This window comes from Ornithorhynchus anatinus, chromosome 10, assembly GCF_004115215.2.
Source record: "Ornithorhynchus anatinus isolate Pmale09 chromosome 10, mOrnAna1.pri.v4, whole genome shotgun sequence".
Classification (NCBI taxonomy): domain Eukaryota; kingdom Metazoa; phylum Chordata; class Mammalia; order Monotremata; family Ornithorhynchidae; genus Ornithorhynchus; species Ornithorhynchus anatinus.
Window position 1 is genome coordinate 42,826,926 of NC_041737.1, and position 25,684 is coordinate 42,852,609.

Below are 25,684 nucleotides of genomic sequence, written 5' to 3' on the forward strand. Positions count from 1 at the left end.
GAAATGCCCCAAATATATGCTTGGACACATATTTGGAAGGAAAACTGATTAGGGATATATATTTGTTGAGAAGTCAATGGATATACTCCCTACACTTTTGTTCTCGGCCAAAGCATTTTTTTCCATCGTTTTAAGCGAGTTGCTAATAAACAATTAGCCACCTTCAGCCAGAAGCAATTTCATCCCCGATCTAGCTTGTGACATGATCAGGTGTTATCTCTGCTCCTCTACATGCAAATCCTCATGCTGCCCAGATTTTACTTTTAATCATTATAATCTGACAATAGAGTGCTAAATTAAAATGTCATCCAGATGGCAAATACATCCTAATGATCTAAGGGCGTCTTGCCGGGCAACTTCTACCCTTAAAAGTAAGCAACTACAGCCTTCTGGGAAAGCACTCTGAATCCTGGACAATCCAGACGCTGTGAAAAGGAGAGCACTTGGGGGTTAGACCTGGGAACCTGGCAACCAGACGGCTCAAAAAGATTCTCGCCACACAAAGAATTTGCATGTTCGCTACAGGGTACCTTTTGTTTAGGGCACCTCTGCATTTCTGGAGTCCTAATGAGCAAAAGGTACAAAATCTATGGCAAAGGGGTCGGAGGTCAATGGCAAGCACCAAGGAACGGTCTTCTTAGCACAATATGACAGACTGTGTGAGGGAGAGAGCGCTGCCTTGTTATTAGAATCTTCAGGGACTGTTGATGCACTTAGGCAATTCTCTGAATGAAAACATTAGCTCTGCTCCCCCCTCAAAACTGCTGACGATTTCCATTAAAGGAAAGGTATGTGTTTCTGAAAGTGTCGGTGAAAAAAACAACCCAAAAAGACTGTTTTCACTGTGCAAGTTCGGTCATTAGATTGAAAAGAACAAGTGTTTTTATCTATAGATACTCTCTTCCACCATTTTATTCTGAGACTGTGAGCTCCTCAAGGGCTGGGAATCCTGTCTAAATCTCATTGGGGTATTCTTTCCCAGCACTTGTTACAGCACTTTGTACCCCGAAAGCACGTAATACATACCATTGCTACTTCTACTAAAATGTAAAATCTGAACAGTTACAAATAAGTAATAACTCTGGCATTTGCTAAGCACATCCTATGTGCCAAGCACTATATTAAGAGCTGGAGTAGATACAAGATAATCAGGTCAGAGACAGTCCCCGTCCCACATGGGGATCCCAGTCTATGTAGGATTGAGAACAGGTATTTAATCCCCAGTTTATAGTTAACGAAACTGAGACAAAGAGAACTGAAGTGAGTAGCCCAAAAACACAGAGCGGGCAAGTTGTTAGAGAGCTGGAATTACAACACAAATATCCTGACTCCCAGGCCTGGGTTCTTTCCAATAGGCTTTACTGCTAAAGCCAAAGAATGAGGAAAAAGAGTTGTGTTTGCTATGTTCCAAGTCAACCATGCCTCATTTGGAATCAGAATAACTATCTCCACCTACTGAATATGAGAGTATTATACAACTCTTTAAAATCTCTATATACTCCCAATGGGTGGTGGCTGGCTTCTTGTAAGACCCAAGATAGAAGGAAGAGAATGTCACTTGGAAAAGGTGTTGAGGTAGTTCATTTACTACACAAGAAGATTCAAAGCCTTCAATTTCTTGCAGTTGCATTATAATTTACAAGCACCAACAGCTCCATGAAGACCTGCAAATACCATAGAGAAATTTGGTTCTAGAATAGAGCCCAAGTTTAGTTAGGGCAATGACCCTAATGACAGTTACTGAAATGACTGCTGCTGAGGACAAATTCTGACAGTTAAAATCTTTTTGTACCTTTGGCTCTGATTTACTTTCAGGTGCTTCATGGAGATTGCTTCCAATTCTGCACTGAATATCCACTTTCAACCTGGATCTACTGCAAAAGCAGCATAGCCTAGTAGAAAGAGCACACTGGCCTGGGGAATCAGAGGACCTGGGTTCTAATCTTGACTCCACAACTTGTCTGCTGTGTGACCTTGAGTAAGTTACTTTACTTTTCTGGGGCTTCATCTGTAAAATGGGGATTAATATCTGTTTTCTCCCTCCTAGTTAAATTGTAAGCCTCATGTGGGACAGACTATGTCTGATCTGATTAACTTGTATCTACCTCAGCACTTAGAATAGTGCTTGACACCTTGTAAGTGCTTAACAAATACCACAAATACCTACATTTGCCACTTACTGTCCTGCTACGCACAGGAAAAGCTCTTCACATTTTTGTCAGTTACCTGTCTCATTTCTGAGCCTATCCCTTTATTTTCAATTATTTCATTTTTATCATTTGTATCTTTTCCCTCGCCTATGTTTGGCAATTTATATCTTCCGGTTTCCCCCATTAGATTGCAAACTCCTTAAGAGCACTTCTTGAGACACACAGGGATCGCGTCTTCTACTTCTGGGCATATTCCCAAGCATCTAGGACAGTGTAGGAGTTCAGGAAATACTGCTGCTGCTGCTGCTGCTGCTGCTGCTGCTGCTGCGATATTTGTTGGATGGATTCAGAGTGCTCTTTGTGGAGGGGATTGGGAGGTAGCCCCAAGGCCATTGTGGAAAGAGGAGAGATGTACACCCTCAGATTGGAGTTAGTGGGAGGGGCAGCCATACTTAACATTATTAGGTTGGATCATCGGTGTGAGGTCAGTCAGTCATATATACTGAGTGCTTACTGTGTGCAGGGCACCATACTAAGCACTTGGGAGAGTACAATAAACAATAAGGAGATGCATTCCCTACTTACAGTGAGCTTACAATCTAGAGTGAGAGTCTATTGGTGGGTGCAAGCACTTAGTATAGGGATCCGTCCCTCTTGAATCCACACAGACCCTTCCCCGGTCCCCAGGGCAGAGATGTCCCTAGTACTGGCCTCCCACTCACTCTTCTAAAAGTCACTCTGGCTTGGGATTACTGGCACAGCTCTGTGGTTGGCAGAGGCCAGCACCTCAGTCAGTACCAGAGTGCCCTGCAGCGAGGGCATACTGCTCAACAGCTGCAAGAGCCTCTGTGCCACAGTCTCTGCTGGGCTGAGACTCCCACTACCAATGTTGCCACCATTTTCTGCACCTTATATTGATGGAAGGGGCTCAGTCAGTCGGTCAGTCAATGTCATTTGAGTGCTTACCGTGTGCAGAGCACTGTACCAAGCAATTGTGAGAGTATAGTACATCAATATAATAGACACATTCCCCGCCCACAATTTTACAGTCTAGAGGGGGAATTTATAGTCTAGTGGGTGTGAAGGGAGATGCCTCATTCACACTCCTTCCTCACATCCTTCCTGGATGTCATCCTGATCCAGTGATCCATAAGTTCATTTTGGGCAGGGAATGTGTCTACCAACTCTGTTACAGTGACTCTCCCAAGCATTTAGTTACAATGTTCTGCACACAATAAGAGCTCAATAGATACAACTGATGGATTGATGACTGCAGTGAAGCAAAGCTTGAAGAAAGCTCAGGTTCTTCTCCCTCACCCTTCCTCTAGCTGTCATTCTCTTGTCCAATGTAAGTTTCATGTTGGGGAGGGGAGGGAATGACAGAGGAGGAAAATGTCAAGAAATGACATTCATTGCACTGTGAAGCTCACCTGAAGCTTCCCTATATGGTAACTTTGGACTGGTGCACCTCCCGCACCGGGCACACAAGAATCATGCTTCCCATGCCTGCCAGACTTGAGAGGTCACCCTAATCCTAAAGATTTTGGAGAAAGACATTCCACAGTCTCTCCCCATCACCCACACCAATGTTTAACAGCAATCAGTGAGTCTGTCCTTCTACCTAGCCTGGATGCCTTAGCCTGCAGTGTCATCCCAGCCTTTCTTGGGCTCTGCTAAGTGGCGTTGGAAAAATCTCATGACATGATCTCTCACCTATCTTTTCCTGAGAAGTCCTTGGTTTTCACCGTTCTCCTTACTTTTCTGGATCTCTGCTGAGTCCTCTCCAAGTTCTCCCTTGCCACCTGCTGCCAGTCTTTTAGTTGAGAAGTTCAGAACTGGCTCAGCTTTCAGTAAGGAACTAGCCAGGGTGGAGAAGAAAGGATCACCTCACGGTTTCTACATTAACCTTGTATTTACTTCCTGAATACAGGGATACCACGTTTCTGTCTCTTTGTCCACCGTGGATTCAAAGCTTGTGTATTTCCTGAATAAATGGCTCAGACTAAGGTTTCATGCACTTCAAGCAGCAGCACTCAGTTTTCTGGCTCAAGGTGACACATTCTTCAGTGAGGAACTATCCCCTTCCTCCCTCAGAAAGGGGAGATTTGGGGAAAGATTCATGGGCTCCAACAAGACAAGAGTCATCTACCTTTCCTCAGAACCCCTTCACATGAGGGCAATTGGAGAATTTTCTGTATTTTGGTCCCAGAGATGGAATTTGTTAAAACATGCAAGAGACAATGGTGCACAACAATTCAAATACCACATAGGAAATGCAGGCACAAGCATGCATGGGAGTTAATCACCTGCTTCCTTTTCTGCTGGGCCTACAACATAAGAAAAGAGAATTCAGAGAAAACATGGAACCCCACCATCATCCCAAACCCAAAAAGTTTCTATAAACCCTAAAAATGCACCAAACACACCCCAATAGGTGTATCAGCACCGTGCCTATCAGAAACTCTGAAACTTCTGACTAAACCTCCTCTGAAAGTCACAGAGAAATGTCAGGGGCTGTTTTATGGATGATGGGACGGTTACAAATCTCCCATGAATGCAAAGCCCTGGACTTGGGGGAGAAAGTATTTACCCTGAGGATTAAGATTTTTTTTCCCCCAAAGTAACTGAACAGAGTGAGCAGTGACTTTTTGAAAGAGGGAAGAAATTGCCTGAAAACATTGTCCATTAAGGCACCCAGGCCCAAAAGGCATAGGGATCAGCTGCTCCTGGGTTGGACTCAAATTCGATCTGGTCCCAGGATCGGCCCAAGCATCAGTGTCATGGTGAGCTTTTAGGGAGCTGAAGGGGATGGACTTCTGGAGCTCAGCCGGTCAAATTGCTCCACTCTGACAAATCAGAATGCGGCTTGAGGTGGAAATAGCCACAACAGGACCCCATCCTACTCACAAATGGGGTCAAAGATGATGCCAGAAAAAGGCAAGAAGCATAGCTCTTGGAACACTTGCGTTTCCTTTTCTTTTTTTTTTAAAATGCTATTTGCTAAGTGTTTACTATGTGCCAGGCACTGTACTAAGCGCTGGGGTATATAAAGTAGATTCTACACAGTCCCCATCTCACAGTCTTAATCCCCATTTAACATATGAGGTACCTGAGGCACAGAGAAGTTATGTGACTTGCCCAAGGTCACACCGCAGACAAGTGGTGGATCTGTGTTTAGAACCCAGCTCCTTCTGACTCCCAGGCTCATGTTCTTTCTGCTAGATTGCTTCTGATTTGAGAAATGGCAGGCTGAAGAATCCCCAGATTATAAAAGGGGCTTATTACTACTTATGATCGGTGATGCTACTGTTGCCCTTACACTTGGATTTGCACCTTTCATTCATTCCACCCTTAGCTCCCCAGTATTAATGTACATATGCGTAATTTATTTATTTATATTAATGTCTATTTCCCTCTCTACACTCTAAGCTCCTTGTAAGCAGAGAACATGTCTACCAACTCTGTTACACTGTACTTTCCCAAGCACTTAGTACAGTGCTCTGCACAGTAAGCTCTCAGTAAGGATGATTGATTGATTTTTGCAGTTCTTTGCCAGTTGGGCTTCAGTGCTATAAGGAAGGTGTTAGCGAGGGCAGTCTCACTGCCACTTTTGCCTAAAAATGATGTAGACAAGTCCCCCCTGGATGCTGGGGATCATCTCCCAATAGTTAGAAAATTGCTAAACTGATCAATCCAGGAATTCATTGCATCTACTGTTCCTTTCAATACTTTTGGAGAGGCCAGTGATTTAACGTAGCACCATAAAAAGGATAAAGAAGCATTCCTATAGTAGGCCAGCAGAGTTCCAACTATTTGTTGCCGCTCATATGCAAGCAAATTATCTGCTACATATATAGATTCATGCATAAATACTAGTTTGCTGAATTGGCTTATTCCCCAATTTTCCTGTATCTTATTGATTTTCAAAGTCTATTTTTACATCAATTATTTCAGCCAATCTTGGAACACTAGAAGTTCCCAAGCCAGAAAAATCATCTGGACAATTCTTTAGAGGCCAAACAGTACTCCTTCCCTCTTGCCTCAAAATGATCTAATATGCATCCCTTTTGCTTTAACACAACATGATATCATAATTAATGATGTTAAACTGGTTACTAAGGAGGTTTCATGTTGTTACTCTTGTGATATAATATTGGTTGCCATAGTGACGGGATGGCTTTTTTTGTTAATCACTCAGGAGGTTGGTTAACTCATGCTTGTCAGAGAGCTAAACTAGATTTGGAGAGAAACAGAAAAACTTGAAACCATAATATAGCTAATCACATCAGTTTAAATTCATTTCCCCCTGTGTTGATATCATGCCTATTTTTAATTTGACCAATTTCTTCTCTATTTCAGCGAACGAACACATTTCCCAATTTAGAGAACAAGGATTTTCAATCACAGAGGATGAGTGGAATGTAATTTTCCTTAGAAGCTTATGTGATTTCTTTTCTTGCCTGATAAGTTTCCTTTTTCTTCTCCCAAAGTTAAGAATTAAGGGAGTTTTAGGTTAATGAGAGCTAAATATTTTAAGCCATTTTTGTGGTCCCTTATTATTTCAATCTTTTGGACTGAACAGAAAGGTAGTCATGATGACCAGGATACAGATTTCAGGCTACTCATTTTCTAAGTAGTCTAAAGCTCATTATTCTCAATGGAGGAAAACTGTAAAGAGAGGAAAATAAATGCACCTTCTTCTCATGAGTGCTAAGGTCTTTCAAACACATTAATATATTGTAAGTCATTAAAATGTCTCCTCAGTTTTTTTTACCAGTCTACTCTAGCATTAACAACATCAACAAGTCTATTTGCAAGAGAAGCCCAACAAAACATCAGAAAATAAAATTACATTACACTGCTATTGATGAGGAAAGAAAATGTGGCCAGCAGTTTAAATTTAGACATACTTATGGCAATCTTAAAAAAAAACCCCACACATACAAACCTCCCCTGCCCCCCAACCCCAAACCATGAAAACATCATTTGGTTTCTTGAAAACTCAAAATAAGAACAAAGGACAACTTAAGCTTGAAGCCTGGGTCTTTCATTCAAGCAGAGTCCCAGGAGGCATATTAAAGAAATGAATAGGAAAAAGCTCTCCAGTTCACCAGCTGAGATTCTAATGAGACATTTCCCTTAGCTCTGGTACAGGTTTGTTCAGGAAAGGGGAAGAACTCCTAACAGAATATTCAGTTAATGGGTAACATTGGCTCTCTCAGGCCTCCAGCAATCGCTCACCAAACAGACCTTCTATTTTGGCATATTCTGTAAGTCGAGTGTAATTGATCAAGGCTGCCTTCTCGAGACACTTTCTGACCACTTTCTTCACCTCTTCGGTGGGTATGGGGGTGGCGATATCTTTCATTAAAACCTACACAAAGATAAAAAAACATTTACTTAGTCAAACCAAGTCTCCTAAAGCTCAGTAGTGATACCCACTGTACAAGCAGAGACATTATCTAGAGATGCACAATTGGCCAATCACCTAGTGTAGCACGCTGAGCAATGAATTCTAAAGACCCCAGTGTGGAAGTAAGGGGGAAGTGAATTTGATGGTCCTCATTTGTGCATATCAAAACCTCTTACCTACCACATCAAAACTGAGCACACTGCTTCTCTTTGCTCAAAGGCACTACAAGACAATTATAGTGGGTGTTATGGACTAAGATTGCAATGCCTTGGAACAGCTGTAAACCCCAAAAGTTTGTACAAAACACTGCCAGGTTAAAATGGCCACATTCACAAAATGCTCGGCTCTGAGTTTTTCTGAGTACTCTCAGTGATACTTTGAAAGGGGGAAAAAAAAGAAAGGGAAATGGGGAAAATTCCCACCCCCAAAGACAGCAGCAAGATTAGCGCTTTTGACTTTTTAACCATTTACACTAATTGCTTTCATTCATTTGCAAATGCCAGGACAGGCTATAGGAAGTGGAAAACTGACAAGTTTTGTCGAAATACACATCACACTGTGCTATGTGAACAATTGCATTTAACCTTCCTGAAAGTTTGAAAACTCCTGTCTCCTCAGTTCCTAAACTGCATTTCGCTGATATATTGTCTGCAAAAGTAACCCTGGCCTAAATGCATGACAGCATGAAACTAAATAATAACAATTGCTTCCTTTAGAATTTCAACAAAACTTATCTGAATATCCTGTGCTTCTTGACTTTGTGCACATTATTTAAATCACACCAGGTTTAAAAAAAATTATAACTTATTAATGAGAGTTTCTAAAAACAGGAATGGATTCTGGCCAAACTATCAAAGCCAGAAACAGAAAGTGCAGCATTTCCCTGGTGGTTTTTGCATATCTTGAAAACCTTTCACTAGCTTTGTTTTCGCTGAGCTTAAACCAAATCTCATTCAGTGCAATCTACTAAGCAAAGATGCCCAGATCTTGTTTTGGGCTAGCACATCTGCTATTGCTTTTGCCTTTTATCCTTTAGACTGTAAGCTTATTATGGGCAGCGAATGTGCCTGTTATATTGTTGTCTATACTCTCCCAAGTGCTTAGTACCATGCCCTGCACACAGTAAGTGCTCAACAAATATGACTGATTGATTGATCGGACGATACTGAAAGAATGTGGACCTTTTCTGTTTTTGTTCAGTCACTATCTTTGCCAGTTTCCTTACCATCTAGACTCCTGGTCTCTTGCCAGGTCACCTATCACCTATCATCACAACAACAGAGTAAAAACCCATGATTCCTAGCTGAAAGTTTTCATTTTGCTAGGCAATCACTTGATCAATCAATGGTATTTATTGAGTGCTTACTCTGTGCAGACAACTGTACTTAGCACTTGGGAATGACAATACAGTAGAATTGGAAGTCATGATCCCTGTCCCTGAGGAGCTTAGGTGAGATTTCCTTTGGCTTAATTTATCTATTTTTAAGGCAAGATGCAAAATTAGGTTCTCCTTTGGCATTAATGCTGATTTCCTGAAACCATTAAAAACTCAATGAAAGTCTGTTTTTTTCAGGTAAGGAGATTAGTGCAGGCAGGATGATCCCTCTGCTATCCAATAAACCTCGGGAGACCTTTAAGAGCTCTGCATCTTGGAAGGAAGTGTTTTCCTCAGTCTGAAGGATCCAGCACATCCTGGGCTCCAACTAAGGTCATGACCTTTTCATATGCAGAATCTCAGATTCCAATAATAATGATGATGATAATAATAATAAATGTGGCATTTGTCAAGTGCTATGTGCCAAGCACTGTTCTAAACAAGGGGTTAGACACAATTCCTCTCCCACTAAGGGTCACAGTCTTAATCCTCATTTTACAGATGAGGGGATTAAGGTAGAGAAAAGTAAAGTGACCTGCCCGAGGTCACACAGCAGACACGTGGTGGGACCGGGATTAGAATCCACATCCTCTGACTCCCAGTCTGTGCTCTTTCCACTAAGCCATGCTGCTTCTTTAATCTACTCCTAAAGAATGGCCAAATTCTAAGGTACAATGGTGAAGACCCTCCTGAGTAGGTGAGGGTCTATGGCCTGAGTGCTCTGCACATAGTAAGCATTCAATAAATACCACTGATTGATAGATTGATTCAGTGATGGGAGTTAAATTGGGTAGAATTCCAAACTCTAAGGCTGAAGAGCTGATTTTGTGTTTTTCTCAAAGGCAGGGGAAGGGGCTCAGAAACCTTCACTGACTCCCTTCACTCTTCATTCCTCTAAAACTAACTCACAATGCCTCAATCTTGTTTCTCTTGCTTCTGATGACTTACTCATATCTTGCTCAGGGCCTTGAACCCCTTTCTCCTCTAAATTTGCCAGAATATAGCTCTCTCCATCTTCAAAACCATTCAAAACCTCGTAAAGAGGCCTTCCCCAATTAATTTATATTCTCCCAGGCTAGAGCCCTTCAGCAGTCACTTTGGCCTCTTGTAGCACTTCTATACAAACCTTACACAGCCTAAACTTAAGCACCAATAACTCTTTACATATCCCCTTTTCCTTTTTCCTATCAGTAAATTATTTTAGTATTTGTTTTCCCGACTGTTTTGTTAGCTCCTTGATGATAGGGAATCACATCTACTAATTCTATTGTACTTTCCCAAGCACTTATTATATTGCTTACACAGCAGGTGCTCAATAAAAAATATTGATTGATTGATTGAAATGTACCCTTAAACTAACAAGAAGGAAGATAAATCTGTGGAGGTTTTTCTTCTCCCTTTGACAAGAGGCATGATCTTCCAGTTCTCTTAACAGGGTTGTTATAATTATCCAGCAGGTGCCCAATAAATGTTAAAGATTTTTTTTAAAAGATAATCCTTCTCTCCCCACCACCAAACAGCTTTAAAGAAATCTCCTCTCCTGCTCCCAGTTCCCAACTCTGGGATCAACATTACTGAAGAATCTTTCCCTTTCCCCAATGCCTCCCCGCCATCTCCTAGGCACCCCCCAGGTGAAAAAATCAATAGTTCCATCACTCTCATTTGTAGGTGGAAAAATCCCCCGGGGAAAAGAGGGTGATTAAGGGGTGGTCAAACCAACACGTTCACTTTGCTCCTCTAACACAAACCTAATTACTGGACCTCGATCTAGTCTATCTTGCCAACAGCCCACTGCCCGTGTCCTGCCTCTGGCCTGGAACTCCATCCCCCTTCACATCTGACAGATGAACAATCATTCTCCCCACCTTCAAACCCTTTTTAAAATTACATCTCCTCCAAGAGGGCTTCCCCAATTAAGCCCTTATTTCATCTCTCTCAACTTTGATATGTACCCTTTTATTCAACCTCAGCCCCAACCACTTATGAACACACCCATAATTAATATTAATGCCTGTCTCTCAATCTAGACTGTGAGCTCCTTGTAGGCAGGGAATATGCCTACTTACTCTTTTATACTGTACTCTCCCAAATGGTCAGTACAGTACTCTGCACTCAATAAGCATTCAATAATATGACTGAATGCATGATTCCAACTATGAAATGATCAAACTACTAGAAAGAGTTATTAAGGTTATAAAGATGGAGAAAATATTGTTTTCATGTGTAGTGAAGGAAACAGCATCAGGATTTGGTAAAAAGAAAGATATATTGTAGGCTCTTGCAATTTGACTCTGAGCTCTGTAGATTGTAAGCCCCCTGAGGGACAGGGACCATGTCTAACCATGAGAAGCAGCATGGCATAGTGGATAGAGCACAGGCCTGGGAGTCAGAAGGTCATGGATTTTAATCTGGATCCACCACTTTTCTGCTGTGTGACCTTGGGCAAGTCCCTTCAATTCTCTGAGCCTCGGTTACCTTATCTGTAAAATGGGAAGGGAGACTGTGAGTACCACGTGGGACAGAGACTGTGTCCAACCAATCTGTTTGTATACACCCCAGCACTTAGTACAGTGCCTGGCACATAGCAAGCAATTAACAAATACCCTCACTATTTTTATTATTAATCCCACCTGTGTGTTCTCTCCCAGCACTTTCAACAGTGCTCTGCACATCGTAAGCACTAAATAAATACTACTACTACTTCTTTGTGGGTAGGGAAAGTGCATTTTGCTTCTATTGTACTGTCCCAAGCACTTAGCTCAATGCTTTGCATTCAGAAGGCATTTAATAAATACCATGGATTGAAGAACTGAGGGAAACTGACTTTCTGCCTTAGAAAAGAGAGTCTAGAATACGAATCATAGATGAGGATTTAAATAAAAAATGCAAAATACTCTTACAGATTCAATAATACAAATATACATTATGAACTCAAAAGAGTTTTGAAAAATTCCAACATACCCTTTCAAGTAATGAAAGTGTTGCTTTCAATGCACCTTCAGGTCGTCCAAAAGGAAAGCAGTATCTTTAAAAACAAAACAACACATATCACATAGTAATAACCAAATTATGACCCCTCCACATAACTTGCAATTTATTTTTAAGACACTCTCCCATTCCGAAACCAGGGGAGTCCTAGACCTTCAATGAAAACTGACTTATAGGTTGTCTTATAGGTAAACCTCTTGAGGGCAAGACTGTGCCAATACACCTTACTGTATTTTCCAAGTGCTTAGCACAGTACTTTGCATGTAGTGAGCACTCAGTACTCTTGATTAATTTCATAATTTTAATGTTTTTCACAGGGAAGCTTGTAATTGCCCTTATTTTGCTCAGCTCATCTCCTAAATGCTCTAAAGACTTACTGGAGTACAAATGGCCAGTATCAGGTAAAAAGAACTGCAAGTGGGTTAGGCATGTTGTCTTATTTAAAATCAATTTTTAAAGGGGGGCAAATTGCTCCCAGTTCTCTTCTGAATTTTTGTGGGCTTCCAGGGTTGAGACACAACTACAAGCACAATTCAGAAAGGGGCTTTTCCCCTGCTCCTTCCACCAGGGTAAGACCTCCCTCTTTCTCCTCTCTCGCTTCCTTCTTCAATTCCTCACCTGGTCCCCTCCCTCAATTTCCACTAACTATCTCCTTCTCACTCTAACTCTTCCTTGTAATGTCATCTTTTAACAGTGCAGTCACTGCTCTTCTTGCATCTCCCCAGCCCTAGCCACTTTGAGGCTAGGAGTGAGAAGCAGTGTGGCCCATATGACAGAGCATGGGGCTGGGAGTCAGAAGGACCTGGATTCTAATCCAAGCTCCACCATTTGTCTGCTGTGTAACCTTAGGCAAATCACTTCGCTTCAATGGGCCTCAGTTACCTCATCTGTAAAATAGGGATTATGACTGTGAACCCCATGTGGGACATGGACCATGTCCAACCTGATTAGCTTGGACTGACACTAGTGCTCAGTACAGTGCCTGTACACAGTACCTAGCACACAGTGAGCACTTAACAAATAACATAAAAAAAAAGGGCAGACACGGTCTCCATTGTAGCAGTTCTTGAAAATGGTCTATGATCTGCCTGACTCCTTCACCTGATAAGGCAGGATATGGGAGTGGCCCTCTTTGCAGTGCAAAGATTGACAGGACCTCGATACTCCTTGGAAAGAATCTCCCTCTCAAGCCCACTTCTTCTAAGTCAGTAGCCACACTCTGAGTTTTTCATATGGGAACCTCAAAATGGATGAAATTATCCTGTCTTGCTGCTCCTTTAAACTCAGATTTCATTAAACTCAAATTTCACTTTTGAACAATTTCACTGTCTCTCTGTAATCAAATGTACAGCTTTCTTCCAGCAAAACTATAGTGAACCCATATGAATCAGAAATGAACCATCCATCGAGGGCTGCTGGGTTCAGTCCCTTCTCAAGCTTGTTTAATCTCTATAAAACCTTTATCTCTAGAGGATATCAAATGAAAAATGGATTTTGTGCTTGAGATTGTCCTTTAAGATTATTTTCATGAGACCGAATTAAAAAAAACACAGAGGAAAGGATGATTATTCCATTTCCTTACATCTCTGTACCAACAGAGCTGGGATTCACTTCAGGAATAATTTAAGCAAACTCACTAATCTCAGATAAATCCCTTCAAACAAAGGTATCATATAAATCTGGTCATCAGACTATTCCAGAATACCCCATTAGCATTCTGCTTTAAAATAAAAATAACTTTTTGGGCTGCTTCTTTAGTATCAGCAGTAGAGGGCATTAGCAAATTAGCAAAATGGACTTTATCATCTTGTACATCCGGAAAACTTAATCCACTTTTGAAGAAAACACAAATTTGGCAGTTGTAGTTTCCTTCTCCTTCACAACTCCTTTCAGGGCATTTACATAATCCGTGCATTGTCCTTCCTATTGTTTATTTCCATTAACCTGTGGGTGACTCACTTTATGAATGAATGTTACTGATCCCCAGATTACATTTAGCATTTCAGATCTGGAGGGTCCCACTGGGTATGTTCTGAATTCGCATTAGCTTCGCATGATATGTAAATAATGCACCTCATTTATAGAGGAGGAGTAATCCTGGGTCAAGAAAGAAAAGACTCTAAACATACAATGCCTTAATTAATATTTACCACCCCAGTTTTAAAAGGAGACCGTATTTGTTTTTCTTTGCTACTCACTGAGAAGACCATCCTGCCAAGCCTGTACGGTGGAGGACTGATTGGCAATTTTCTGGTGAATTCGGGCAGTGCTGGGAGCTGATCTGGATAATCCAAGATGAAATCCTTCTATTTTTCCCTTTTTTTTTTGTATTCTAAGTTATACAGATACTGGTACCTATATAGGCCTATCCTGATGTCTACTAAGATTTCCCCAGGAGTCACCACTACCATTATATTGTCTTTCACATGCTGGACCAGATTGTCCCCAATTCCTGAATCTCTTTGTGGGAGTAAATCCTTTAGGGATACACAATAGAACTTTCAGACTACCAGAACCATAGAATAAGGACCAAGGGGACTATAAGAAAGTAACCTATTCCCCAGGCAACAACAAGGCCATTTTGAGCCTTCAGCACTGTGGTTGTTAAAAAGAACAGAACAGCTGTCTCTGCCAGAGGCGAACAAGCTTGCTGAAGATAAATTTTCAATGCAAAATTCCACTACTGTCCTGAATCTGCACATGGCAAGTCAAATGCCAGGCATCAAACTAGGATTAGTGGGGGTTTTACTAAACTGATAAATCTTGCCTCCTCTGAGAACCCCGATTTCACCACCTGTGCTAACTCGCCCAGAGGGCTTCCAGCTTACTCTGACCCTTCTGATTAGCCCTGAGGCTGGGTGGTTGTTCTCAGAGTAAAGGCCAAAGTTCATGCCAGTTCCAGAGGGGTGGACGGCGGGGGTCGATGATATCCCCTGGCCTCATCTGTCAATTGGGTTGCTTCCTTAACCAATGAGACAGAATCAAGGAGCTACTCCTCAGACCTTTCTTTCTCGGCCCTGCCAGGCTGAATCGAATTAAAGAACACCAGAAGAAAATCCCCATCATTAGAAGATTTATATGAGTCAGAACTTGGGAAATTCTCTTCCCCTGCAGTTTGGTTTGCCCTGCAGAGTAAGGGCTAGGGAGGCTGCATGGGAATCCAGGCTCTCTAAAAGTAGCATTTCCTTATTAGATAATTATGGTATTTGTTAAGCACTTACTATGTGCCAGGCAAGACCTACCGATCGATCCAGACCTATCTAAGGATCCTGCACACTTAAGAAAACCCTCAACTAAAAAATTTCTCCAGAGAGACTTGCACTAGTTGTTGGATCTGAAAATGATACCAGATTGGAATTAATGGAGGAATACACACTAGCACTGAGATCTTCACAGAGCTTCCCAGATCTCCACACACATTTTCTCAGTAATTTTTGGACCTGAAACACCACATACCTGAAATGGCTTATCTGGTTTTCCAAAAGTGAAGAGAGCCTTTCTTTAATTTCCTCGAACTTTTCTTTTTCTTCCATCGACACTGTTCCAATTCCATCAGGCCTAAAATACAAAAAGGGAACAAACACAATGTCAATCAACAAACAAGCATTTTCCTTTCCATATGGTGTGATGAACATAACCGCTTGGCTGTGGTTCCAGACTATTTGTCAGCCAGGCCAACGAAACCATAATAATCTGAATTCTGAGAACTTTTCCTTTCCTTTTACCCTGTTTTGCCCCTTTCACTCATTCAATCACATTTACTGAGAGTTTACTGTGTGCAGAGCACTATACATAGTACTTGGGAGAGTACAATATGACAATAAACAGACACATTCCCTGACCATAATGAGTTTACAGTCTAGAGAGCTTTGTACTAAGTGCTTACAGTCTGGGGTGGGGGAGGTAGACATTACTATAGCAGCCAGTTATAATGGACTGAACAAAAATCTTTCTAATGTAGAACCAGAGGTAAACAAGATTATTTAGCTTGCTGGGGTTTAGGTGATGGTTTGTTTTGTTGTTGTTTTTAGGGGTGAGGGAGGGATGAGGAATCTCTTCAGTTTGCCTGCATATTCAATAATTATTTATATTAATATAAGTTACAGATCTATACATAAATGCTATGGGGCTCGGAGAAGGGGAATAACAAAGGGACCAAGGCAGGGTGATGCAGAAGGGAGTGGGAGAAGAGGGAAGGGGGGTGTAGTCAGGGAAGGCCTCTGGAAGTGATGTGCCTTCAATAAGCCTTTGAAGGAGGGGAGAGTCATTGTCTGTTGGATTTGAGGAGGAAGACCATTCCAGGCCAGAGGCAGGACGTGAGCAAGGGGTCGGTGGCGAGATAGACAAGATTGAGGCACAGCGAGAAGGTTAGTATTAGAGGGGCAAAGTGTGCAGGCTGGGTTGTGGTAGGAGAGTAGTGAGGTTAGGTAGGAGGGGGCAAGGTGATTGAGTGCTTTAAAGCCAAGGTTGAGGAGTTCTTGTCTGATGCGGAGGTCGATGGGCAACCACTGGAGTTTTTTGAGGAGTGGGGAGTCATGTCCTGAACATTTGTGTAAAAAAATGATCCGGGCGGCAGAGTGAAGTTCGGACTGAGAGGTCAGCAAGGAGGCTGATGCAATAATCCAGGTGGGATAGAATGAGTGACTGTATTAACATGGTAGCAGTTTGGATGGAGAGGAAAGGGTAGATTTTAGAGATGTTGTGAAGGTGGGACCAAACAGGATTTAGTGATGGATTGAATATGTGGGTTGAATGAGAAAGAAGATAACGTCAAGGTTATAGGCTTGTGAGAGAGGATGGATGGTGGGGCTGCCTACAGTGATGGGAAAGTCAGGAGAAGGACAGGGTTTGGGTAGGAAAATACGGAGTTTTGTTTTGAACATGTTAAGTTTGAGGTGACAGGTGGACATACAAGTAGAGATGTCTGGAAGGCAGGAGGAAATACGAGCCTGCAGAGAGGGAGAGAGATCAGAGCTGGAGATGTAGAATTGATAGTGGGAGCAAATGAGTTCTCTAAGGGAGTGGGTGTAGATAGAAAACAGCAGGCAACCCCGAATTGAAAATTGAGGGACCCGCATAGTTAAAGGGTGGGAGGCAGAGGAGGAGCCTGTAATGGAGACTGAGGATGAATGGCCAGAAAGATGAGGAGAACCAGGAGAGAACGGTGTGTCAGTTGGATAATGTTTCCAGGAGAAAGGGGTGGTTGACAGTGTCCAAGTCAGCTGAGAGGTAGAGGAGGATTAGGATAGAGTAGAGGCTGTTGGATTTGGCAAGAAGGAGATCATTGGTGACTTTGAGAGGACAGTTTCTGTGGAATGAAAGGGGATGAAAGCCAGATTGGAGGGATCAAGGAGAGAAATGGAAGAGAGAAATCTGAGACAGTGGGTGTAGACAACTCACTCAAGGAGTTTGGAGAGCAATGGTAGGAGGGAGATGGGGCGATAACTGCAAGGGATAACTGGAGGGAGCTGTGGGGTCAAGGGAGGGTTTTTGGGGGATAGGGGAGACAGGGGCATGTTTGAAAGCAGTTTGAAAGGGCAAGAATAAAGGGAAAAACTATGGTTTGGACCCTTAATGTCCACATTGGTAGCCAACTCCATCTCAAGTCAGAGGCCTGTTTGCCATCCTCCAGGCTTTTCAGAGCTCATCTTGAGGGATTATTATTTTTGGTAGATTTTAAGGCCTACAACTACAAGAACCTCTGGATTTAGTGAATCATTGAAGAACAAGAACTCTTCAGAAATGCTTTCCAACAGAAACAAAAATGTGTTCATCCAATGAAATGAATAACATATAAATGAAAATACTTGATAAGTCAACTAAAATCATTTTAAAAGAATAATTTTCTTAATCCCTTACATACCAAATAAAAATAAAGGACATGACAAACGAAATGGTGGGCACAAATTGGACCCCTTTCAATAAACACTGAAATTTATGAGAGACCATCAGTAAATTAAAAAATGCCATTAATTTATTTCTAAGAGGAACCTATGTTGCATTCACCATGTATAGGTTCCTAGTACTCATTTTAAATTTTCTATTAATTTTAAAATATATTAATTCATTAATTTTCTCCGATTTAGCAAGATGTATGAGGGAAGGAAGACCTTTTTTGTTTACTGTTTAATGTTCTTACCTAGAATCAAAGATGCTATATAACCAGTTCAATTCTTTATTAGGATTTTTAAGCTGGTTATAATGGACTGAACATAAATCTTTCTAATGCGGATTCAGAGGTAAGCAAGAATATTTAGCTTGCTGGGGTTTAGCTGATGGTTTGTTTTGTTGTTTTTAGGGGTGAGGGAGGGAGGAGGAATTTCTTCAGTCTGCCTGCATAATAATTTAATAATTAATAATATTTAATTATTTAAACATTTAATAATCCTTACAAATCTTGCATCTGTAAATTTCAATCTCTATTTTTATCATAATAGCTGAAGCTGAATCGAGAATCCTAGTTTCTTTCAAAACCACTGATTTTTGTAATAGACCTTAGGTGCATAAAATAGCTGAATGAAATATATCTTTTTCACATAATGATAATTAGCAATAATAATCCTTGCCCTTATTAACTCACTTTGAAAATGGAATGAATGCATGCCATTATTATGCATACTTTGTATTATGCAGCCAATCTATAAAATAACCAGTTTCAAAAAGGAATACTAAAACAATGGCTAAAATAATTATTTTATGACAAGTAGCAAAGACAAAAGGAGAGTGAAATAACTTCGGAGTTTGAGACAGAGTTACATCGGATGCTTCTCTGGAAATTCAAGAGATGTTTCAAGGCTGCTTCTTAATTGTAGTAATGTTAATTAAAAACTGAGCAATTAATTGTCACAGTTGAATCTGAATCTTATTAATGAAAGAAAAGACCTTTCATTTAACAGATTAAAATCTGTTTTAAGTAGAAAAATGTCATTAACATTCAATAAATAATTCAAGTGTTGTCCTGGCAAATTTGTATGCTGTTGGACTTTATCCTTTGAAAACCATCCTTATCATTATCTCCCAGGCTCATTTTAACTTATAAAATGCCAACTGCTTAGCGTATTCTCTGGGTAAATATGCAAAAATGCATATTTAATGTGTGTTTTGATAAAAAAAGTCAAAATACTTTTCATTTGTTTTCAATGGATGGTAAAATTCTGTTCAGTCAGAAATTCAAAAAAGCTAAAATTATATTGGTATTGAGCAAAATGACTTCTCACTGGTGATGATTTAAAGAGGTTCAGGAATTATAAACACAGATACTACCTAATACTGTTTAACATTCTTTGGTGTCTACTTCAAAAAATGCCCAGATGTTTCTCTGGCACTAATAATATTAACAAGTGACAAGGAAGGTCCTGAAAGGTTAACTGGATAAACTAACATAAGCTTAACTTTTTTCACCCAGCTACGACTGGAAGGCATAGGCTGTCAGGCCCTCCTCACATAATGTGCTGTGAAATCAGAAGCAAACTTTTTTTTTTTCCAGTGAAAGCATTTATTTCTGAGCTATCAGATTAAGGAAGAGGATCTGCCAGGAATACTTAAATGACTGTGAAGACAGCAAGACATATTGATATGCTGAAGACACAGTGAAACCTTTACATTAGCATATTACTGTATAAACTTGAGTGGAAGGAACAAATAGTTTCTCTTTATTTTACCAATGAGCAATAGGAAATTTTACATTACCATGCTGACAAACGCAACACAGTTATATCGGGGGGATTTTTCAGTGTCTTGCTGGATTGTCAGGAAAGATTGTGATAAAATAAATATTTCTGTCATATTAGACCTCACTGGGGCATGTCATAATCATGACAGAAAGAAGCCAGGGGTCCAGAGAGTGACAAGTGAGAAAGGTAAGCCATAAGAATGTCACATCTGTCACAACCTGCACCAAGACATGGATCACGCCATACGGATAAACTGTCACTTTGCTGACTTTGTTAGCAAGTTGGATATCAACTTGACATGTTACACACAACACCAAAATTTTAGACCTTTCATGGACCATAGCAAGGTGAGTTGGGTGTGAAATATTCCCCGAATGATTAAAAATATCACCCAGAAATGCAAAATGCACTGTTCAAAGCATTCCTTCTGAAAAACCCCATCTTTTTATACCCAGGAATTTTCTGTGGCATGCTAGCAGAGGAAATGTTAAAGAGCTTCAAAGCAGAAATGGGAAGCACAGTTTCTATTAGATCTTAGTACCTGTAGCAGACACAGGTTGAGGGCGAAGCTGCTTCAGACCTATATGCTTATAACCTCAGAGATTGTCTCCTTTCCCTTGGTGTTTTAAAACCTAGAACATCACGATAGCATCAAAATCATTATTTTGATTCTATTGAGTATATTTAAAAAAATAACTTGATACCCACTATTGCACACAGATTTAATTAGATGCTTTTAAAAGCCTTTTGATGAATATAAACTCAGTTATAATAAGTTTAGACCTCACAGAGATTTCGGCCTTAAAAAACCAAGACCTATATTTTAAACCAGGTTCTAGAAGAATTAACTATATATTTTTTAAAATATGAAAAGATCAGTTACATTAGTTTGTGAGTTCTATTTTGTTTGACTACTGCAATCCTTTCATTATTGACAGCATGTTATTAATATTTCAGATTAATATTAATTCATAAGAAACTATGTGCAGTGGTTTTATTATCTAAGACTAAGTAAAAGAGGAGATTACATGGAAGGCGGTAAACAAAAGCTGATTTAAGTTTGGGGCTGTGGGTAAAGACCTCAACCACAAGTTAAGGCACATACTGCATATGGTTAAGAGAAGTATAACAGGAGAAAACTAAGCTCCTTATTGACATTTAGAGACTTCCAATTGCTGAAATTATACCAGCACTTAAGTTGAAGGAAATAAAAGGGAAATATTTTTTTCCAAGGGACTAGAAGGTAAAAATGAAAAACAGCATTTTTTGGGTCAAGACCCTAATTACATGGTCATTCCTGAAGATAAATAGCTAAGAACACCAAAATGTATCTCTGATTTAAAATTTAGACATTAGATTAAATAAATTAGTCTGAATTTAACCGCAGAATGAAGACTTCAATAACCACTCAAACATTAACATTGGTTTAATGAGATGGGGTTCAGTGTCCATTTAATACATTGACATTTTTGTTAATGAAGAATATAGGACTTGAGCAGAATTAGAGTGGCACATGAAAAGATTTTAAGCACAATTTTTTCAAAAAGGGGTCAATGAAAACTCCTCCTTTTAAACTTATCAGCAGGCAACTGAGTTTATTACATGGAATTTACCCTCCGCTTTAACCAATAAGCACTTGAAGGCCAAGTGTTATGGTGTTTATATTAATTATTCTTCAAACATTCTTACAAAAGGGAATTTGTACAAAAGAGCCTTCTGCTGCTGGTGATCAGCAGCTTGATCTTACATCTGCTTAAGGGTCACACGCTCTGTTTTCACATAAGAACAAGAAAAAGACCAATTTAAGAGTCCTATTCATCCCAGAGCAGTTTTTGAGGGCAGGCCATGTTAATTCTGTAGTCCTTCTAAGGTGAGGTTAGGGATTCATGCAAGTTGGACTCATTATTCACTTGGATCTGGAAGAGATGGCATTTTTTTTTAAATAAAAAAACTTTTTTCTATTGAGGGCTTAATTGTTTTTTGTTTATTTAAAACTAAAATTCTTCCAAAATTCACTCAGGGCAGCACAAACCTTGATTCCTTATGAAATGTGAATTCCCAATTCATTTGTTCCACATTTAGGGCATGCATATATGCATATATGGATATAGACATATATAGATATATACAGACGCATACATATAGACACAAACACATATACACACAAACACACATATACACAAACACACATAAATGTATATACACATTTATATACAATATAATATGCATACATTTTTATTGGAGGGGTTGTGCCTATAAAGCTCACCACCCAATTGTTTAATTCCCTAATGGTCAACTGTACAGCTGTTTCACTGAGATTTAACCAGCTATCTTGTCTGGGGACCACAACGGGATCCTTAATAACACTTCCCTCCCCTCTTGCCTTTTTCAATATGGCTCTGGTTGTCTGCAGTTATCTCACCCTGGGATCAGGCATGCAGTGACAACAAATGAATAATTTGCTAAAAGAATCAGACTACCTCTACTCCATTCATTATGAGCCCTCAAAGATCCATTACCAATCCTCACTATAAAATATCACTGTCGATTTACCTTTATGTCCCATGGAAATCTCCAATAATGTCTCAGAAATTTTTTTGTAAAACAACATTTTATAAGATTTGATTTAATAGTTATAGTCTAATGAACCATAAAACACAAGACTAATCTAAAATGCTGAAAATCTGGTCCTGATTGGTGCTCACACAGTGGGGAATCCGGTTGGATTGGTTGCTATTTTTGTTGTAATTGCGTGTGTATGTGTGTGTGAGTGTGTGTACGCACGTACCCCCCCTTTTAATTAGGCTAAGCATGGGATAAAATGTTCTGCTGTATACAGTGGTGTCTTGGCTTCACTTTTGAACTTGTTACCGAGCACCTGAAACTGAAAGGGAGACAATTCCCCTGTGATGAGCTCCTATGTTGAGCACCTGAATTGAAAGGGGAGACAATCCCCAGGGAAGGATTCATACATTGAGTGCCTGTAACTAAAGGGGGATTGTCTCGTGACGGGCTCATGACAGAGTTGTGTATGGTTCTAGCTGAGATCTTTGTAGACAGTGAGCCCATTGGGTAGGGATTGTCTCTGTTTGTTGTGCTTTGTACAGTGCTCTGCACACAGTAAGTGCTCAATAAATACGATTGAATGAACACATACTGCTACTGCTGATTTAATGGCAAAAGAACTGTGCTGAACTCTTAAGGGCAGGAAGCTTAAGGCAAGGAAATATTTTACTTCGTACTCTGACTGTATTCACTAGAGAAGCAGCATGGCCTAGTAGATAGAGTGCAAGGTCTGGAAGTCAAAAGGAACTGGATTCTAATCCCAGTTCTGCCACTTGTCTGCTGTGTGACCTTGGGCAAGACACTTCCCTTCTCTGTGACTCAGTTACCTCAACTATAAAATGGGATTAAGACTGTAAGCCCCAGCTGGGACATGGACTGTGTCCAACCTGATTAGCCTGTACCTATCCCAGCACTTAGAACAGTGCCTGGCACAGAATAAGTGCTTAACAAATACCATAAAAAACCCAAAAACAATTAAATGGATTTGTCATTCTAGAATTGTTACACATTCTCCCTTCAATGAAGAATGTTGCTAAAGGCTTTTTGCATGAGTCCCAAACACTGGATAACTGAGGCAAAACATGCCCTTTCATCTCAATTCACTACACGTTTCAGGCCCTCAAACCCCTGTCACATGCTTTGGAAATACTGCAAAACATTCCTAGAGTGGAGTTTGGAGCTGCAATTCCCTAGAGCATTTTGTTCTCTTAGATTGAAAGTTGTGTGTGGAAAGGGGGCTGTGACAGATCTGATCAGCCTGTGTCTACCCCAGTGCTTAGCTTAAAAATGACAGCATAATTATTATTTCTATTGGTGTGGAGACCCTACGATGGTGCTTGGCCAACCTGCCCAGGAACTCCCCATCTTTACTATTATCTAGGATTGTGAAACTGCAGGATGTGAAGTATAGAATCTACACTAGCAAATTATCTGGCTATCCTAAGTCATCGAAACAAAACAAAAAAACAACCCTGAAAACATCCAGGCAGTTGAGGTTCAAATGTATCTCTCAATCTGGTTTATCCATATAATCTATTAGAGTTGCCTTGGACGTAGGGCTTCAGAGATGAAATGGGCTAAAAGACCAACGAGCTCTGGACTTTAAGGGCCATACAATCTCCTGCCAGGACTTGGAACCCAACTTTGGGATAATCAGTGCTTCAAATTATTCAGCATTGCCCAGATCCTCTGTGAAATTAGACCCAGTTCTTGCCCAGTGATGTCAGAACTTCAGACAGTTAGAGAAAACAGAAACCCAGGAAGAGAACAGACAATGGGTGTCATCAGAGCAGGGAGGAGAGCCACCAAGAGAGCACCAGTGAATTGCTTCCAGCTACCTCAAGGGCTCTTGAGGTGGTTCAGGATAGATGTTCTTAGGGAAAGAGTGAGTTTGGAGGAAGGATGCAGAAGAATAGTCCAATATGACTTGTTGGGGAGGCAAAGAGAGCCCAAGGTCAGAGACAGCATTGACAGGATCCATAAAACATACTTGACTTGAACAAAAGAAATAAGTTGAGGAGTAGGAGGATGCATGAACATAAACAGACCTGGAACAGTTTAGAAAAATCGGGGGGGGGGGGAAGCAAGACACAGAATTACTTTTCAAGCTTTTGAGCTGATGATTTCATTGCATAACAAACCACTAAACTGTTGCAGGTCATAAAAAGCCCCTAAAGGTGACTTTAGCATTGGGTATTCTGTTGAAGCCTCCTCTTCCCAGTGCCCCATCACCATTCAATTTGGTATTCCATTGCCAGATGATCTGAGGGCTTCCTTCTCTCCCTGAGAGAAGCAGCATAGTGTAGTGGTTGGAGCACAGGCCTGGGAGTCAAGAAGTCAAAGGTTCTAATCTCCACCACTTATCTGCTCTGTGACCTTGGGCAAGTCACTTCACCTCTTTGTGCCTCAGGTACCTCATCTATAAAATGGGGATTGAGACTGGAAGCCCATGTGAGACAGGGATCCTTTCCAACCTGATTTTCTTGTACCCACCCCAGTGCTCAGTAGAGTACTTGGCACATAGATAGCGCTTAACAAATATCATTATTATTATTATTATTATTATTACAGTGATTTGCACAAAGTAAGCACTCAAAAATATGACTGAACTCAATGAATTGTTCAGTTCCTTGGAGAGAAGGATCCCAAAGAGATGAGGATGACAGAGAACAGAAGGAAAAGTTCTGTTGTGCTTTTCTTATCTGTAACCCTAGCTGTTACTTCAGTCTGATACCTTAGAAGTTAACTATATTTTCATAGACAGCTTTCCTCTTTCCCCAGAGATACCCACTTCTCCAAACCAGTGGATCAGCCAGAAGGAGTGATTCCTGCTCTTGGGAAACGGAATAAGATGGAGTCCCACATCCTATAGGGGAAAAGGATTTGCTAAAAGGCACCTTAAAAGGCAGTTGTCTTTGAGCAAACACAACATTTCCTCTGCCTTTTCATTTTTCTAATTTCTTCCTATTTTTGAGCCTTTTCATGGGGTTTGGAAATGACTCAAAGCTTTCTTTCTCCCAAGGACCCATTCTCATGCTGTGGAACTATGTATCCCTACTAGCTGGATAAAGACCAAATGAGGGCAATGGCAAACTGACTTTTGGCTGGCCTTGGAGTGTCACTGGGCCACTGGGTAGAATCCGACACCAAAACACAAACTCACAGCAACCACGAGCTAACTGTTCCAGAGAGATGGAAATGAAGGCAGCCAGAATTCACAAGTGGAGAATAACTTCCACAGTCAGTGATAAACATACCATTAATTTCCAATATAGCAGTCTTCACCTAAATATGAGAACCCCATGACCCTGAGGGAACTTGAGTTGGGTTATTCTAGAATTGACATCTCCATGACCTGAAATGTTCACTAATTCAATAATAAATAAAACAAACCCATGAACCCCCAGAATCCCTTCTTACTGAATGGATATTCTGGCAAGGTAGCCTCGTGGAAAGCAGGAATTGCTATTTCCTCAGAAAAGGGAAATGAAATGCAAATGTTTTGTTGCAATATATATTT

At 40.6% G+C, this 25,684-nt stretch overlaps 1 protein-coding gene across 16 annotated transcripts in view; it reads right to left on the minus strand.

The window, feature by feature from the left end:
* Nucleotides 1–25,684, minus strand: part of CADPS2 (calcium dependent secretion activator 2) — a 371,011-nt gene that overhangs the window by 106,895 nt on the left and 238,432 nt on the right. For 11 of the 16 annotated variants that reach the window (XM_029073498.1, XM_029073508.2, XM_029073507.1 and 8 more), the window contains exons 14-17: nucleotides 15,383–15,484; nucleotides 11,900–11,963; nucleotides 7,401–7,524; nucleotides 4,457–4,477 (exon numbers count right to left, since the gene is read on the minus strand). In XM_029073498.1, the coding sequence (XP_028929331.1) occupies nucleotides 4,457–4,477; nucleotides 7,401–7,524; nucleotides 11,900–11,963; nucleotides 15,383–15,484 (311 nt within the window). The remainder of the gene's footprint in view (nucleotides 1–4,456; nucleotides 4,478–7,400; nucleotides 7,525–11,899; nucleotides 11,964–15,382; nucleotides 15,485–25,684) is intronic. The other 5 variants (XM_029073511.1, XM_029073500.1, XM_029073512.2 and 2 more) reach the window with 1 other exon arrangement.